Source organism: Centroberyx gerrardi, chromosome 1, assembly GCF_048128805.1.
Source record: "Centroberyx gerrardi isolate f3 chromosome 1, fCenGer3.hap1.cur.20231027, whole genome shotgun sequence".
Classification (NCBI taxonomy): domain Eukaryota; kingdom Metazoa; phylum Chordata; class Actinopteri; order Beryciformes; family Berycidae; genus Centroberyx; species Centroberyx gerrardi.
The window spans coordinates 20,142,697-20,160,357 of NC_135997.1; the positions used below are offsets into that span (position 1 = coordinate 20,142,697).

Genomic DNA, 17,661 nt, shown 5'->3' on the forward strand with positions numbered 1-17,661 from the left:
GGCAGTAAAGCTTGCTGACTTCAGCTGAAATCAATCTGTATTTTCACTCTGTCTTGTGTGTGTGTGAATCCTAAATTGGCCAGTAGGGGCTTGTGAAGGGCACATTGGAGGGTAATGGAAGGGAAGATGAGAAGTTTTCACCATGCTGCTGTAACTTTTAGTTCAGATAAGTGTGCTCTCCCAAGTGTGCTATAGAGGCAGAGCTGCTGCAGTGGAGAAATAGGGTTACTGACTACCCAGGGCCCCGAGCTGGCAGGGCTACTAAAATGCCTTTTGTGGGCCTCAGCTGTTTATCTATAATAATTTTATACTTTTATTTCACACTGCTCTGGTTTTGAGACAAGGTTTGGCTGAAATCTACAAAACTGCAAACAAATGAAACTTTCTCAAAAATATGATACAACAGCTATTGTGTTATCTGAGAAAAAAACAGAACAAACAGAAATACAATTTAGCAAGGTTTTTCGTGTGCAGAACAAAGTTGTCCCCAGGAGACAACAAAAGACAGGGGAAACATGGGATGACAAGGAAGAAAATGGAGACAGTAGCTGAGCCTGTTTGAAAGTCCTGTGAAGCTGCACATCTTTGAAGCGACAGGTGTTTGTGACTTGGAGAGACTGTAGCCTGTTGAGTTGAGTAATGGTTTTCTGCTGGCAGGAGCGCATTACACTCCTCTGATAAGCATCTGGTTATGATGTGGCCACACCCTCTTTAGAGGATTATTAACCTGCTCTTACCTGCCAATAGTGAAAAAGTGAGATATAGACAGATATAAAAAAAGAAGTTGTTGTCAGTTTTTTTCTGGGGGTTTCCAGAAACTTTGGCATGTTATTTTGTTTCAGATTTAGTTTCAAATTCTGATTGGCTAGAGAGAATACAGCTTAAAAAAACACATTTGTGGATTGGAAGACCTACTTCTGCATGAGAAATGTCTCAACAATCTGAAAACAAATGCAACCAAATTCACATATGTCAGATGATTTGGAAATGCAGATTCAACAATCTGTAAATAAATGCAAAGAAACATGTTTTGTTTATGTAAACATGCACGTTTGGCACTTCAAATGCAATTTTTGATTGCATCAATGTATTATCCTTAAAACAGATATATATGTGGAATTGTTTCACATTTGATGATGGTTGGCATTACACAAGTCGGGTGGTATTTGTTTGTATAGCCTATAGGAAAATACATTTGTGATCACCCATGTTTATTTAAGTCATGATATACAGTATTTGTAAATCTTGTTTTGTGCATTTATTTAGGCCTATTTACAGTATGAAAGACTCCTGATTCCCTAGATTAACACTAACAGGGTATGTGTCCTAAACACATATTTCAGTTCGGTGTGTGTCCGATAATTGATTAACCAGTAAATGATGGTAATGGTGGTGTGGGGATGAGAGGAAAGTGGAGGGGGCCCCAGAGTCACCTCCTGTGCAATGGGCCCATAATTCCTAGCTGCACCCCTGGCTAGAGGTGGTCGTTTGAGACAACCTAATCAGTTATTGAGGTTCAACACTTGTCTGAAATTGTATTTCACCTGTAAGAAACCCATCAATCAATTCAACAAAATGTCAGTGGACTTATATAAAACTTATAATAGCTTTGGTCTCCTTCTATTTCGCTCCGATTTTCAATTTCATTTTACTTCAAGAGCTTTATGAGCATGGTTCAACACAAGTTTACATTGATGTAAGCAGACAGGAAGACTTGGCAACAACGGCAAATCCATCTCACTCTCTTTCACCCCCTTACCTCTCTGAGACACTCCGCTTTTATTCATTTCTTCAATCAATTTAACATGAGGAGCACAATTTCTGAAATTCCCAAAAGACATTTTAAATTTGCGATATTGTGTATGAGTTCATAGGCCATAGTCTACCTATTGGTTTGCATTACACGAGGAACATACTGTATATCCACCTAACATCCCCCACACCCACCCGTAACCACTCCACAGCACCCTCCATCCATCATCCCCGCCCTGCGATTCCAGGTGTGGTGACGATGACAACGCGGAAGTGGGTTGTCAACAGCAGCACAGAGCCGCTGGAGTCAACTGTCAGCGAGCAAACACACAATGTCCAACAATGACGACGTCCGATACTGCCACAGATGCTCCTATGTTTTCCTCAAATTCATCCTGTTCGGTTATGCCATCGTTTGGTGGGTGAGTATCGTCACTGTTTTTTCTTCGCGTGCACACAGAGAGACGCAGCGCCGTTTGTGCAGCTCTACGGAGAGCTAGTCAGGGTGTGTTTTCTTCTAATGGGACAGTGTGTGTGGGCTGTGTGACTCGCGTTTACGACAACAAAAGACAGGGAAAACATGGGTTGACGAGGAAAAAAATGGAGACGCAGAAGCTGAGCCTGTTTGATACTTAAACGTTGAGTTGTGTGAAGCTGCACATCTTTGAAGCGACAGGTGTTTGCGACTCGGACAGCGACTGAAGCCTGTTGAGTGGAGTCTGCTGGCAGGAGCGACTGTACTCTGATAAGCGTCTGGCAACAATGTGGCCACACCCTCTGTAGTTGATTTTTAACCTGCTCTTACCTGTCCACATAGAGGAGGGAGACTCGGAGAGAGAGAGAGAGAGATAAGCAGGCTTTTCTCTGGGGAGGATATTCCTAAAACTGCTGTTGCATTTTGTGTAGTTGTGTAGCCCGGCGCTGCTTTGGTGAGACTGAATTACAAAATGAGTCATGGGCCTATTTCTGGCGGGACACCACATGACAAGAGCAGCAACATGCTTTTAATAAGTAAAGGTAAAACTGTTTTACCTTTATCAGCTACAGTATCTCAGATGATGTCATTTGTTTTACTAAAACAAATGACATCATCTGAGATAGCTGATATAGAAAATGTTATTTCCCGTTATGATGTCATGGTTTGTATGCTGTTAATGTGTAGAACTGGAAAGGGAAGTAGTAATTCTAGATGGTTAATAACATAGATGCACAAAGTGACAGTCTGTAGAGCTTTTTCAGCTATCTTTGGCACATGCAGTTCGTGTGACAGATATTTTACATTACATTTTTCTTGATTTCCTTGACTTGCCCTCTCAAAAAAGTAATGAGGCTTTGAGGACTTAGCTAAATAAATGACTTCTTGAGAACTCTTAAACTACAAACATCATAAAACAACAGATGAAATCATTGGTAAGGGAAATTTAAGGGAAATGCCCTCTTCTAAAAGTCAGTTTTGGTGGAATTCCCCTTCATCCTCCAGTCAAGTGGTGGCCTTTGCAGTTTTGTAGTATCAAAAGTATCGCAGTATCGTAATTTACAGTCCAGCTACTTGTGTTGGTTGTGTTGGCAGCATTAATACATGCAAAAGATACATTGAAATGTTCAAATGTTTAAGGATAAGATGCACATACTATTTGGTACTTTCTGCCGTCTTGGGACTGTACCAACCATTTATAATAATCCGTTTTTCATCACTCTTTACTATGACACTACTTGGTATCGTGACATTTGATTTCATATTAATATGGTAATATAGAACTACAACTGTAGTTGTGGGTATATTTGTCTGCTTTACCAGCCTCTTTCACATGTAGTCATACATCATTGTTAGGATAATTTCTGTCTACATGGTTGGTCAAATAATTACAGTGGCAAGTCCATTCAGGATCCATTATGCACTGAGCTGGTGGATGAAAAAGACAACACCCTACCCTGGTGTCCTGAATCGCTCTATTTTACTATGCCAGAATCTAATGTTTCTGTTCTATTAAAATGCTTTTAGCTTTACAGGGTAGCTTCCTTTTTCCTTGATACCTAACAAGGAACCTTTGTAATAAGGTACCTTGTCTGCAGTTACCGTTACTCTGCCTACAGCCAGTAGGATCAAACCGCTTTCAGATTAAAATAAATGATAAAAATCTGCTGGTTATCTTACTTGTTGGCTATAAAAAAAATAGGCCTAAGCCATGTAATTTTTATATAAACAGTTGATACTGTGCAGCCAGTTCATTTAATGACCATCAAACTAAGCCTTGAAACTCTGCTACAGCTCATAACATTGTCACCAGCTAGCTAAGCTATGCCAGGCATCCCAGGAACAATTGACTGCACTAAAATGAAGTAATATGATTCCCTATTAACAATGTTCACATAAAATGAATTGAAAATGTTAGATGTATGTTATTTGTTATGGTTTTATGTTCATTTTGGAAAACCTTTTGTCAAAGTGGGGACTTCCGTTGGGGAAGTTTTGTTCTTCTTCTTCTTCTTCTTCTTCTTCTTCGATGTTGCAAGGTGTTGTCAGATATCCTACTCAGCCTTAGGAACCGCTGTATGCTTCCTTCAAACTCGGCCAAAACAAGGTACCTTAAAAGGATGCTTCCTATGTGTCCTACTAGAATGAGAGAGTACTACAACTTGAACATTTCGACTTCCTACCTAAATGCTACCCAAGTCGGAAGCTTCCTGTGGCTTGAGCCTTAAATTCATGTATCACCAACATTACAAGCAGCCATTCACAAGGAGTGCCAAAACAACAGTGCCCAGGACAGCAGAATAAGTAAAAAAAACAAAAACAAACAAACATATGTGTTTCCCTAGCATATTCATGTATCATCAATAATAGAAAAGTAGTAGGAACAGAAATAAGAGTCAAGCAGAGAGAGTATTTTATTTTTGTAAGACAGGCACAGTTGCCAGTAGAGATGGAGGTGAAGTGTTCCCTGAAGAGAAACACTTAGTCCAATTTATTTACTTGCTAGATGAATTAGCGAATAAATAAAAGGTCAACCAAAAAGACCATTACCTGAGTGGTGGGAGCAGCTCTATAACACTACCTAATAGGGTATGAAAGTGCTTGGTAATGAAGACTCTTGGCAGCCTAATGGGCACATCATACCCCAGCACACGTCTCCGGCTGTAAGACGGCACAGTGTGATTCTCCAAAATATCCACCTTAACTAGCGATTTAATCTTGTGTTCAGTCTTCAAATCGGATTTCTCCAAAACCAGGGAAAAAATGCCATTTTTTTTTTTTCTTTTAGAAAGGCAATAACTTAATTACAACAAATCACTTGATTCAACAAAGATGTCACTTGTTTCAACACTTCTTTAAATATGTTTTTTCAGTATATAATTGAAACAAGATACTACAATGGCATACATTTTGTCACTTGTTAAAAAAAAACCCAGTGACGATTAGGGCTGGGTATCGGTACTCGATACCTTTTAAGGTATCGACCGAAATAACCCAGTACCAATTGGAATCGAAACTTCTCCAGTCAAACAATACCTGCATTCGATACTTTTTGTACACGGATCTAGAAAAAAATGACTATTTGTATGGTTTTGCTCGCAGCCAATCACCGCAAGCGTTCTTCGATTTAATGCGACGTGTAATTGGCCCACTACCGCAGCATCTACAACCCATACAGTCTGTGGTGGTGAAGTCGAGCGCGGTGTATGTGACGGAGTTGGCAGTTCAGCGTGCCGAGATGCCACCAAAACGTTAAAAAAAAAGGTATCGAATGAAGTGCTCTATTGGTATCGGTATCACTTTAAGGGTACTGGTATTGGTACTGGTATCGTAATTTTTTAAACGATACCCAGCCCTAGTGACGATAGACATTTTTTTAGACCCAGCAGCTGCTCTCTCTCATAGACAGCATAACAGATTCTATATTTGTGCAGACAGATGGCCGATTGAAACCACACTTACTGCGCTAAGTATTATTTATTTGCTTCTTCTGAGAGACATTTGTGAGATTTATTCATGGAGAGAGAGGGAGAGAGTGGGAGAGGCAGAGGAGTCAGTAATGGGTTTTATTATGGAGTATGAATGTGGCCTTGATAAGGGAGGTAAAACAAGTTTTAAGAGTCATGTGTTCTTTGCCTCTACACCATGCTGATTCAGTCATGTTAAATAGGCGTTCGTCACACACTGCCTCTGAAGAGTGCCGTTTATTTCAGTATGAACCTGTCAAGAATAGGGAGCAGTTGAGGGCATATTATCACTTCTGCCAGGGACAATGTGGCATGTTCACCCCCACAGCAGGAGAATAGTTCTAATTCAATTATAATTTGTCCTAGCAGTGCTTCTGGTATAATGTTTCATAAAATTGGTGAATGTGAGTAATTCAAACTTTGATTCCGTGCTGTTTTTAGATATGTTTTAATGATAAGAGCATTGATTCTAAATGCTGGCCCTGTTGCTGAAATTTGGGCCTAATTACGCTTGTACTTGTATCTTCACATCTCTTATAATTAGTGGTGGATACAATGGTGAAAAACAAGCAGTAAACCTCAACCCCAGATATAATGAAGGGCTATAATGCAGGAGGCAACTTTTTTGGCAACATATTGCAGAGCAACATTGGCCAAGGAAATATCCCGGAACTCCTGTATTGATTACTTGGGAACTTGTTGCTGCCCAGACAAACTCTGTTGTGACTCTGTATGTTTTTCCCTGTGTCATTTCAGATCTTTGTGGTTTGTCAGTTGGCCTTTTACACTGCCCCAAAACATGCCTGGTGTATTATCTCCCACTATCTGGCTTTATTGTTTTTGTAATTCATTCTGACTCAGTATCAGTATATATCTTTAAAATAACTCAGTATCAGCTTCAGTATCCCAGGACAGGATGTTGGTGAGTTGGAGCTCAGCTGCTGAGGGTGCAAACAGCCCCACAAAACTTCCTGTGCTTTCAGTTGGAGGAACAATGTAAAAGAGATAATGAGTTTTTTCCTGCACGCTGTGGAAAATAATTTTCCTCATGTGAGGACAATGAACCTCAAGGTTATTATAGTCAACTAAAGCTAATACCAAAACATGACGGGAAAAAACATTTTAGTAAACTGAAATAAAATAACTGAAACTACACTGAGATTAAAGCATTTGCCAGATCAGAATTCTGTTTCCTTAAATCAATTTCAACTAGAAACTAGAAAAAATTAGAAACTATAGAGAAATACCAAATTAACATGCCAAACTCAAATAGTACCTACTCACTTAATGCTAACAATGCACTCTGTAGAGCAGACTTATTATATTATATGCAGAGTTTATATTTACCAAACATGATAAATATCATCTGTTGTAATCAAATACTTTTGAACGTTGGGTCATTACTCCGACATGTTTGATGGGTCGAAAAAGGCATTTTCATTATTAGATTTTGGATTCAATATATTATATAATTTGTTTTATGTAGCTTGTTCCAGATGATAAACATTGTTATAAATTGTTTGCTCATATTTTGAAGATAACCTTCCCTACTGAGGTCAGCTCTGAACTTCTTGTTCTTGTGGGTTGATTTCCCCTCAGTGTGTTGCGGTTCCTTTATTTACCCAGAGAAGGTTGACTGAGCACACTTTTTCAACAATGCTCATACTGATACAGACTCATACAGTTAAACACATTCACACTTTGGGATTGCCCAATACAACAAGTCTTCGACTTCTGACCACTGAGCTGTAATTGGACTGTATTTGGGGGTTAAGTGCCTTGCTGAAAGGCTCCACGACCGTTGATGCTCAGTGAGGGAAGCATTACTCATTCATTTCCATGGCCAGATATTCCCATCCAGTTCAGGGATTTGAACCAGTGACCTTCACTAGGATTACCCTGCCTGGCAGCCAGTGGTTTTCACACCAGGGACAAAAAAGCCTTGAGCCCCAAGTCTGGTTTTGTAGGCTTTTGGGTAGGCTGTTTGTGCAAAATGTGCCATGTCTCAAGGTTACTAACCTAATAGTCTGTAGTGATTTGTCAGCCTTACTTATCAGCAATGTATCTCAGCTTTACCTTACCTTTTACATTAAATTGATTTTGGAAGGACAATCTCTAGAACAATTTGGACATCCATTTTATTTTTACATGACATATATCCTTTGGGTACCAACCCAGTCTTGAAAAACATTGACTTTTAGCTTTGTCCTCAGTGTCTGTGATAATTTACATGGCATTACATATTATAGATGCACCAAATTAATGTGCATTAACATCAGTGAATTTCCCCAATACTATCTGTTGCCAAGAGCCATGCATAGCATGTCAGAAATTAAAGCACAGGGACAGAATTTTCTTCTTTTTCACATATGGAAGGATATTAAACATGCCCAATCAAGAGGAATTGATTTTTATCTTAATCATTTTTGTTTAATTGGTCCCAAATTGATCCTATACCTTTTATTGTTCAGTAAAAGCAATGGATCAGATTGGTAGTGTCGGACAAGACTTAAAGTGTCAGTGCATTCCTTCTAAGTGCCATATCTGTTATGGCCCCTCTTTGACTCCAACATGAGGTCAACTAGTGAGAGAGAATACAGTGAGTCATAAACAACAGAAAAATTAAGCCACCGATTATGATAAATGAAAGCGAGTCAGGGTAAACCTTAACTTAATTCTTGACGTAATTATCCTTATTTAGCATAAAACAAATTGTTTATTTCATATAATCATAAGATGAAGTGACCATGAGTTGACTCTATATTATCCTACAGTGATGCTGTGGGTTGTATAAGCTTGTTTTCAGTGCTGCATCTGTCTCCCAGGTCTACATAGCCTGGTTTCAGTACTACATTTGAGTTTCAGCACTATATTCCCCCACAGCAGTTTGTGAAGCACTAACAGCGCTGTAAAGTTGGACTAACAGAGTGTAATAGGTTATGTAATACAACTTAACCTTGGCTTAATTGCCTGGTATTGTCACTAAGAGTCAACTTCAAGCTGAGTGTATGCTTGTAAAGTGTTACTGCTTGTGTGTTATTCCAATTATCTCAGACATTTTAGTCAGGATTTGTTTACATGACCAACAGTGATTCATGAATCAACAAAACTCGTTGTGATGATGATAACTCATGAATGTTGACCTATTCCATTGTTGGCAGATATTGTGAGTTGCTCTGTTTTACAGTGTAAAAGTAAATGATTTGAAGTGGCCTCCTCCCCTCCTGGCTCAATGAAAGTGTCTTTGAGGTAGGCGGGCAGATAGCCAGTAGCTAGATACCATAACACACAGCAAGCAGGGACATGTAAGGAAGAGACATCATGCTGGAATATAAACAACACTCGGCCACTCAGAACTCACTGACTATTACTGTACACCACTTCCTGTCCTCCCTCTGTCCCTCCTTCCTTCCTTCTTTTCTTCTTTCCTGCCTTCCTCACATCCTCCTGCCTTACATGTTGTCTGCCTTACTTTGGGAAGCCTATAGACTTTTAGCAGACAGATAGCAATTAGTAAAGAACATGTGAAAGACTCAGGTGGAGAGAATCCTAAACTCTGTTTGCAGTAGCAACACGCTGCGATCCAGGCCTCCGCCGCCGCCAGGTTTGTTCTTGGGAGCCAACTCGACCTCAGGGTAGACGTCATCAGACTCCACATTAGAAAGACAGTAGAAGACTGTTTGTATTGGGCAGTGCCCAGGTGTTAATGTGTGTAACTGTGCATGTGAGGCAGGGTGTTGCACAGAAACACTACGCATGCTCAGTTGGCTTTCCCTGGATAATTAAAGGGAAAAAAAACTAATTTTTATCCAAAGTCTTTTTCTTAGAGGTAACTAGTAGGGACGCACCGATCAGTTGGCCACCAATCGTCATCGGCCGATAGATACTGTCAATGGTTCATTGGTGATTGGCCAATCACTGTATCAGCTGCCCGATCACATTATAGGCCTGCAGTCGTTATTTATGTTCATGTGCCATTTGACAGTAATTGAGTCTGTTCTTTAAGTGGCCTCGCTGTTTTTAATCTCAGAATTACCTGGAGCGCAGAGAGAGACTTGGTTATTTAATGTTGCTCCTTTCTGAACAGAGCATTTTGAGTGTTTGATTATTGTATTCATTCACTGCTTTCAAATGGTACTAAACATTGACAAACATATTTTCATTTTTGACATTGAATTTCATAGTCTATATGATTGGTTTAATGTACTGGACAGAAGGCACAGCACATGTTGCTTCAATGAAAAACTTTTTATGTGCTACCCATGGCAAGAGGTGAGTAAGCACCTCAGTCATGAAGCACACACTAACATGTAATATCTATGGTTAGGTAAAAAATGATTTATTTACACATAGGAGCCACAAAGCAATCTGTTAAACATCTGTTAAAAATCTGTGCTATATTGACATTTTATTCTTTATATTTGCAGCACACTGTTAAGTGATGTTCCATTGTTAGTAGAAAGTTTGGGTAAAATGCATCATTTCAGTGGACTATTGGATCAGTGATCAGTCGATCAGACTCTTACAAAATCAGTAATCGAAATCTGCCCCAAAACATTCTGCTCAGTGCATCCCGACTAACTAGTAACTGCTGGTGTTAGATAAATGTAATGGAATAAATACGAGGAAATTTACTTGGAAAGTTGGTGGGGTATAAAAGTATAAAAGTCATTCAAATAAAAATACTCCTATCATGTGATCAAAACTGACTAAACGTAGCTCCTCAGTGTTCAGACACTTGTGCTGATCTGTTTGCATATGTTTGAGTGTACTGTCTGTGATCAGCAGCGTGCTGCAGCCCTGCAGTGCATCCCATGTTGTGACCGTAGCACAATAGCTTGTTAGCCTGTTAATCAAGGCGCTGCCAGACTATTCAAACACTTGAAAGGCCGAGCCATCAGTGGACGGCTGTTTTGAATTCAGATGTGAAATCTCTCAGCTTTCAAAACATCCTTCCATGACTTTTCTTTGACTCACTTTCTGTGCAAAACAGTCTTGTTAGATTTTCAAAAATATAAGAAACTAGTAGTTAAAATTTCATTTACCCCCTTCAATTAGTGGCTTGTTAGCCTTTTCTTAGATGCTCAAAATTGGCGTTTTTAGTGTTGTTCAAAGTTTTAATAACAGTGTTGGGGCCAGCCGGAGGAGGAAGAAAGATGCAATTACTGTTTTTTGTCAAACTTTCCTGCATACAAGTGATTTAGCAGACCTTTCTTTCGAATGCTGATGAGAGGTAAAATGTTTTGATGATATTTATATGATATGATACATATATATATATATATATATATATATATATATATATATATATACTTTTTCAACCCAATACCCAAATTGAGTTTGTCCTTCAGCCAGCCAGTGACCCTGTTTTATTTCTGAGCCTTAGTTTGAAGAGATGTTTCTCTTACCACATTATTATCTTTTCAAACACTTCCTTTAGTTTGACTCTGCAGGCTCTGATGCTAGCTGTCCCTAAAGTGTGCATTCACTGCTGATGTTCTGACCTTTTTTCTACTCTCTTTATCCATAATTAAAAACAGGCAAATTACTCCTTGAACCTTCTGACCTGCAGTTCAGAGAATAACACAGAAGTTTTGTGTCTGTAAGACAGAGACAATAGTAGCTGTGACCTGCAATATGTGTTTCACCTTGCTTGTGGTTTTGATAATTAACACGATTTATCAAAATCCTAATAATGTTGTACAGACAGATTTCCAGGTAATTTCTGAACTGCAATTGCAGACATTCACACAAAGACAGTCGAACACAGATACACCAGAATCCATCTGTGTTTGCTGTTGTAGTGTTGGCCGGCGGTCATTACACAGATTAAAGTTGCCTCACACTGATTCCAACCCACACACAAAGCCTCTTCATCACAGTTCTAGACAAATTAATTGGTTAATTAAATTAAATTAAACTTTTATGAAACCAAGTCATGAGAGTTCTAGTTGCTTTAGTAATTAGACTTTATCATTTAGCTCTCTATTAACAAATTGTCAATTTATAAATTTGTTGACGTCTGTGGCACCAAAACATTTCGCAGCAGCTTTATTAAGTGGCAATCGTTGTGGTTCTGATTTAGCCTTCATTTAATCTACAGACAAACAAATACATTTTTAATGTAGAATACAAATACAAAAATAAAAAGAGATATACAAGACAGATGGATTGTTTTTTGAAGTTTTTGAGTTGAGCGAGAGAGAAAACAAAGACAAAGTTGCAGTGATACAGAGAAGTGTGTGTGTGTGTGTGTGTGTCTGTGTAATCCAGACAATCTGATTCACGACACTAGCTCTTTAAAAAATCAAAGAAAGACAGACATTGATTTATTGTTGAATAAACCATGATTAAGTTAGAGAAATTGAGAGAAAGAGAAAACTTCAAAGACAAAGATGCAGAGAGACCGAAGTGTGTGTGTGTGTGTGTGTGTGTGTGTGTGTGTGTGTGTGTGTGTGTGTGTGTGTGTGTAGGTGTGTGTGTGTGTGGGTGTACAATCCAGACAGCAAACTGATGCTCCCGATAGATTGACCATATCCCTAACTACAGTGCTGAACCTGGTGAGAGAACCTAATTAAAGAAGACTATCATTTACAACAAGACAAGAGATACAGACTCCAATTAGGCTGCTTGGTGTCAGTTGGGGAAGTTTCCTGTCCTCAAGGCTCTAGAGATTCATACGGACCCGCCAGACACATGGGGGGATGTCAAGTCTATTCTTTAGATTTGGTCCACTGATGATTAAAAAATGTGCGGTTTGTATGGGAATCTACAAGCAGGTGGGAAGAGTTTGTACCCCACTGGCTTGTAGTGTGTCTATGTGGCATATGTCCAGCATGTGCCACATAGGTATCACCGGTCACATGCTCCTCAGTTCCTGTCTTCAAGTTAAATACTGTAAAACTTCCAGTAATCATCAAGGTCTTTCTTTACTTCAACAAAACAGAGCACCAAGCCTTTATTATAGAAAGGCCATTGTTTATTTTGGGAGATCCACGGCACCCGGTATGCCGAAAAGTGATTTTTACCACTTTCCTGTAAAAAATTGTGTTGCTCAAATTTAAACAGTTGCCTTTTTGTGCCTCTAGCAGCTGCTACTAATACTACTACTACTGCTGCTACTATTACTACCATTACCACTACTACTACTACTATTACTACTAAATGGAGTAATGCTGTAAAGCGATCCAAGCGGTAGAGTTTGTAGAGTTTGTTATGTTTGCGTAATGAATTTCAAGGCTTTCATGCCAGTACCTGTATCCATGGCAACGAGATCAACTTGTCAGCGTGTTCCACTACATGCAACGTCTCTTGTTGGTAATACATTTTGTGAATTTTAGTAATTATATGTTAGGCTATAATTGTGTGAATTTAGGCTCCTTTCGGATAATTCTGACATATTTTTTTATTTTAACCCAGCTTTTATTGCGGACCGGCTTTTATTTACACGTACACACAACACTCCCCTAATCCCCCCTGTTGTTAGAGCCACTATTTGAGACCTGATCTTTACTGGAAGTTATACAGTAAACACATCCATCTCCAATCTTAAATACATTTTAACTGTTTAATGTCTGTCTGTTTCTGTTGTTTCGATAGGCTCGTGTGTCCAGGTCATAGGATCTTTGGCGTAACCTCTGCATGTTTCCATTGTGTTCCAGCTGATGCACCGATCCATCCTAACTGCTTCTCGTTGTGTTTCTAGTTGATAGGCGGGTTCATCCTGGCCATAGGGATCTATGCTGAGGTGGAGAGACAACGCTACAAGACGCTGCCTGGAGTGTTTTTGGCCCCAGCTGTTATCCTGATCCTTCTGGGAATCGTCATGTTCATCGTTTCATTCATAGGAGTCTTGGCTTCACTGAGGGATAATCTCACTCTACTGAAAGTGGTGAGGCTTGATTCTATTCTATCGTATTCCAAAATATTCCGCTGTGCTCTATTCTGTTACATTTTACTCTATTGTATTTTCTTGTGCACAACGGACGTCAATACATCACCCACATATTTCTAAACACATTTTGGCGACACTGTGTCACCCCTGACAACAAGCATGGCATTCTATTATGCCAGCCATCAAATTAGGAAAATCTAATTTCCCACATTTCTTTCCGTTTGTGAGGAACAGGGGTAGCAGCGAAACCATAATTTATGCTGCTGTGATCATAGTAAGAGCTAACCAAATTACCTTTTCTAAAAATAAATTTAAAGTGCCGACAACAAAGTGGCTGCTAGAATGTAGAGTGACGTGTCTACAATTTGTTTGTGTTTCATAGTAACATACGTTTCCATATATTCTTATTTACAAAGCAGCGTAGGATTTGAACAATGATGTACTGTGTATGTTCTGTTTTCTGCTTTGCACTAACTTCCAGACGCAGTGATTTAGCTTTGATGTATCTGATGAACAGTGCTACTGTCTTTGGTGAACCAACACTTCGTAATAACAACCAATACTTACAAAATATACTGAAATGGACTGATGGACTTACCTAGTCACAACTTCCACACATGCCGATATACTCATCACATGCAGACACACACACAAACACACTCATCTTTGCAATATAATATTATCCTTTTTAGAAATTCTCAGAATGAATTAGACAATATTAATCAACATTTTTGTAGATGTTGCTGCACTAAAAAGCAAGGTGTGATTGTTTGTGTGTGTATGTGTGTGTGCATATAGATGAAAAAAAGACTCTTCTCTTTAGAGGATGAGAAATTTAAAGTTGAATTGTGAATGTGTTGTGAATTAAATAGATACTGAATAATTCATAATTGGTGATTATGAAGATGGTGTGTGGTAAATGCCACTGGTTTGAGCACATGGCTGAAAGGATTCACTTGCATGGCATTTATGCATTGTGACCGTATTACAGCAGTACAGGATGTGCCTTTTGTTGGTGCCTTTAGGAGTGCATAATCGCTGAGTTTGATTCATTAAATCCTGTTCGTCTCTGTTTTCTGATTGGTCCATAGTTCATGTACACTCTGACCGTGTGTCTGATCCTGGAGCTGCTGGGAGGAATCATAGCGCTCGTTTTCCGCAACCAGGTAAGCCGCCCGAAGTACCAATCAAACGTCTGAGACTTAGAAAGGCTCCCACCTCAGCCAGGTGGGCTGTTATGGCATGTAGTGGGGGAATCAAATCAGAAACCCAAGCCTTATTTAACAGTAATCTGATATTGACCTACTGCAAATCATGAAGGGCGATCCAAACTGCATTAATCAAGAAAAATAAACAGCTGAGTAATATTGATGAATTTGCTACCTCAGTTCTCATTAATACTGACCTTTTTCACCTAAACAAGCACCAAATATGTATTACTTTTAATATCCAAGTCCGTCATGAAATATATTTTTTTAATCTAGGAGCGCCTAAATGTGGCATTAGCTTAACAGGAATACCCTCCCACTTTGTAATTAACTTCAGTCAGTCAAGTTGACATTGGCATTATAAGTGGATGAACGATGAACAACCGCGTCATTACAAGTGATTATATGCTGTAGAAAATCATTTGACCCAAGTGACCAATGATTCATTGGGACAAGGTAAACCATTATGACTCACATTTAACAAAAGTGATTAAAAACATCTACCAAATGGCATATTTTATATAAATGCTGTAAATTTTCATACATGAATTCAGTTTTATCACATCTCTTATTAAATTAAGACTTTGCTGGCAGCACATTGGAATGTTATTTGCTCATATTTCCAGTCACAGGGAGAGTATAATGTATTCAGAGTTAATCTATTCAAAGAGAAGAGTGGATTTACATTTGTATGATATCAGTATGCTGATGGAGTGTGCTGCTTCCTTTGCCTGTCTCTGCTTCTGTCTGTCTCTATGTATCTATCTTTCTGTCTTTGTTTCTTTCTATTTCTCTCTCTCTCTCTTTCTGCCTTTCTCTCTTTGTCTTGCTTTCTCTCTCTCTCTTTATTTTTTCCCATTCTTCCTCTCTGCAATAAAAGCCAATAGTGTTCCTACTAATACTAACACAGCTTGATCTGTTCTATTGTATACATGACTCAGTAAGCAGGAGCCTCATTAGATCTCACAGCCTCCTCCAGAACAGGTTCAATCATAAGCAAGAATTTGTGGAAAAAAAATCGGTGATGGTGGATGGATGGATGGATGGATGGCTGGCTGGCTGGCTGGCTGTCATTTCCAACACAGTAAAGGCCCAAACGCACTGGATATAATAGCTGATGTGGGTGATTTGCTGCCTCAGTGGCGTGCTGCAGGTGGGTGATTTGAAATGTCAGCACCACAGTAGGTAACTGTCATATTTTCTTAAGAATGAGATGAAAGATGTTTTGTGGCCTGGGCTACAATTACCTTCTTATAATTGTAGACCAGCTACAACACCACCTAGTGTATAGACTGTTCATGTTTTGTATGCTTGCTAAATTACCCATTTAGCTTGCCGTCATTGCATTACATTTCAGGGCTGTACAGTGCGACATATATGTCGCACGTGCTACGAAAAAATCGGTCTGTGCGATGAATGAATTTACCGCAGTAGCACCCGTGCGATACAGTTTTGCGTGTGTGTGTGGAGCCGCTTGTTTGTGTGAAGTGAGCGGTTTGTGTGTGAGATGAATCGATGGCGCATCGCTATTCTACTTGGTAGTTGTAGTCTATCGTGCGATTAAAAATCATGTCCCCTGCTGCGTAGAGTCCATACATCCAACACCAATTCCTACAATTCCTAGGGAACAATCCCATAATTCCTATGCAGCTGCCTCTACGCCGTTTCCTCCGAGGGCGAGCAGCACCCGGACAGTCTGCAGCATGCACACTAGAGTTATATTGTAGTTCATCTTCAAAAAAGGCAAGCGTTTGCAAACATGTTTTGATTTAATGACTAAATAATTACCTTTGCGAGATGAACGTGAAGTATATTGTGAATTTTCTACGCCGTCACTCAGAGACTAACGTTAGCAGAGTGGAGCAGCGATCAGCAGTAACAAACGAGACCGGCTGACCAACACACACTGCAGCATTAAACAACTTAAACCAACTCTGAGGTGAAGAAAATAACTCTGTGCTCAGTCTGTTTCACCTCAGAAACCCTGCGCCCGCTCAGCGTCTCGGACAACGATGGCTTTCCCCGGAGCTAACGCTGCAGCAGAGAGGCTGCTCTCCACTGTGGAGACATAACGTTAATAACAACACACTCCGCCTCCCCCTCATTTTGTTATTCTCATACAGGCAGGAGACTGTAAGATGCTTTCAAATTAATTTATTCATTAATTAATGCAGCTAACTTTCTAAAATAAAAAGGCTGCGGACCATTTATCTTAATTGCCAGTTATGTTTCATATTGTATTTCAGTGGACTAAGGACACCAGTGAATGGTTTGGCACACAGTATACTGGAGCAAGAGACTGAAAATAGTGCCCCCTTTTCTATTCATTCAATCGAGAATCAGTTTTAAATCGAGAATCGATTCTGAATTGATTCGGACACCCAAGAATCGGAATCAAATCGAATCGTAAGATTCCCAAAGATTCACACCCCTAATTTGAAGCGTAATATATTGATGTTTTGTATACAGTTGTTATGTCCCTGCAATTTACCATTATGGGCAAATAAAGAAAATGTTTGTCTGAAACATTTCTTGTTAAGGTTTGGATTTTGTGTGCCCTGTATGCAACATTAATGTCCTTTGTCAGTCACATACCTGTTTAAGTGATGAACTGCACTACTTGTGGTTGTTTTTAGAGATGGTAACAGACGTTTTATACGCGTGCTACAATTTTGTGGCCTGTGCTACAAAACTATCAACCTCTGTAGCACCAGTGCTATGTGCAAAAAAAGTTAACGTACAGCCCTGGTTTGGAGGGGCTGTACGTTAGGGTTCGGAGCAGATGCATCAAGGTGGTTTGCTGCACTATTTGACACTTAGTGAGTGATGGACCGTTGAAAATAACTGGTATGTTTGCAAACGTAC

General features: G+C 39.5%; 1 protein-coding gene across 1 annotated transcript in view; it reads left to right on the forward strand.

The window, feature by feature from the left end:
* The first annotated feature begins 2,040 nt into the window (after window positions 1-2,040).
* The window catches only part of tspan15 (tetraspanin 15), a 44,189-nt gene continuing 28,568 nt past the window's right edge, over window positions 2,041-17,661 (forward strand). Inside the window, exons 1-3 of the mRNA XM_071897107.2 lie at window positions 2,041-2,174; window positions 13,400-13,585; window positions 14,680-14,754. Coding sequence (XP_071753208.1) covers window positions 2,085-2,174; window positions 13,400-13,585; window positions 14,680-14,754 — 351 coding nt within the window. The 5' untranslated portion in view covers window positions 2,041-2,084. The remainder of the gene's footprint in view (window positions 2,175-13,399; window positions 13,586-14,679; window positions 14,755-17,661) is intronic.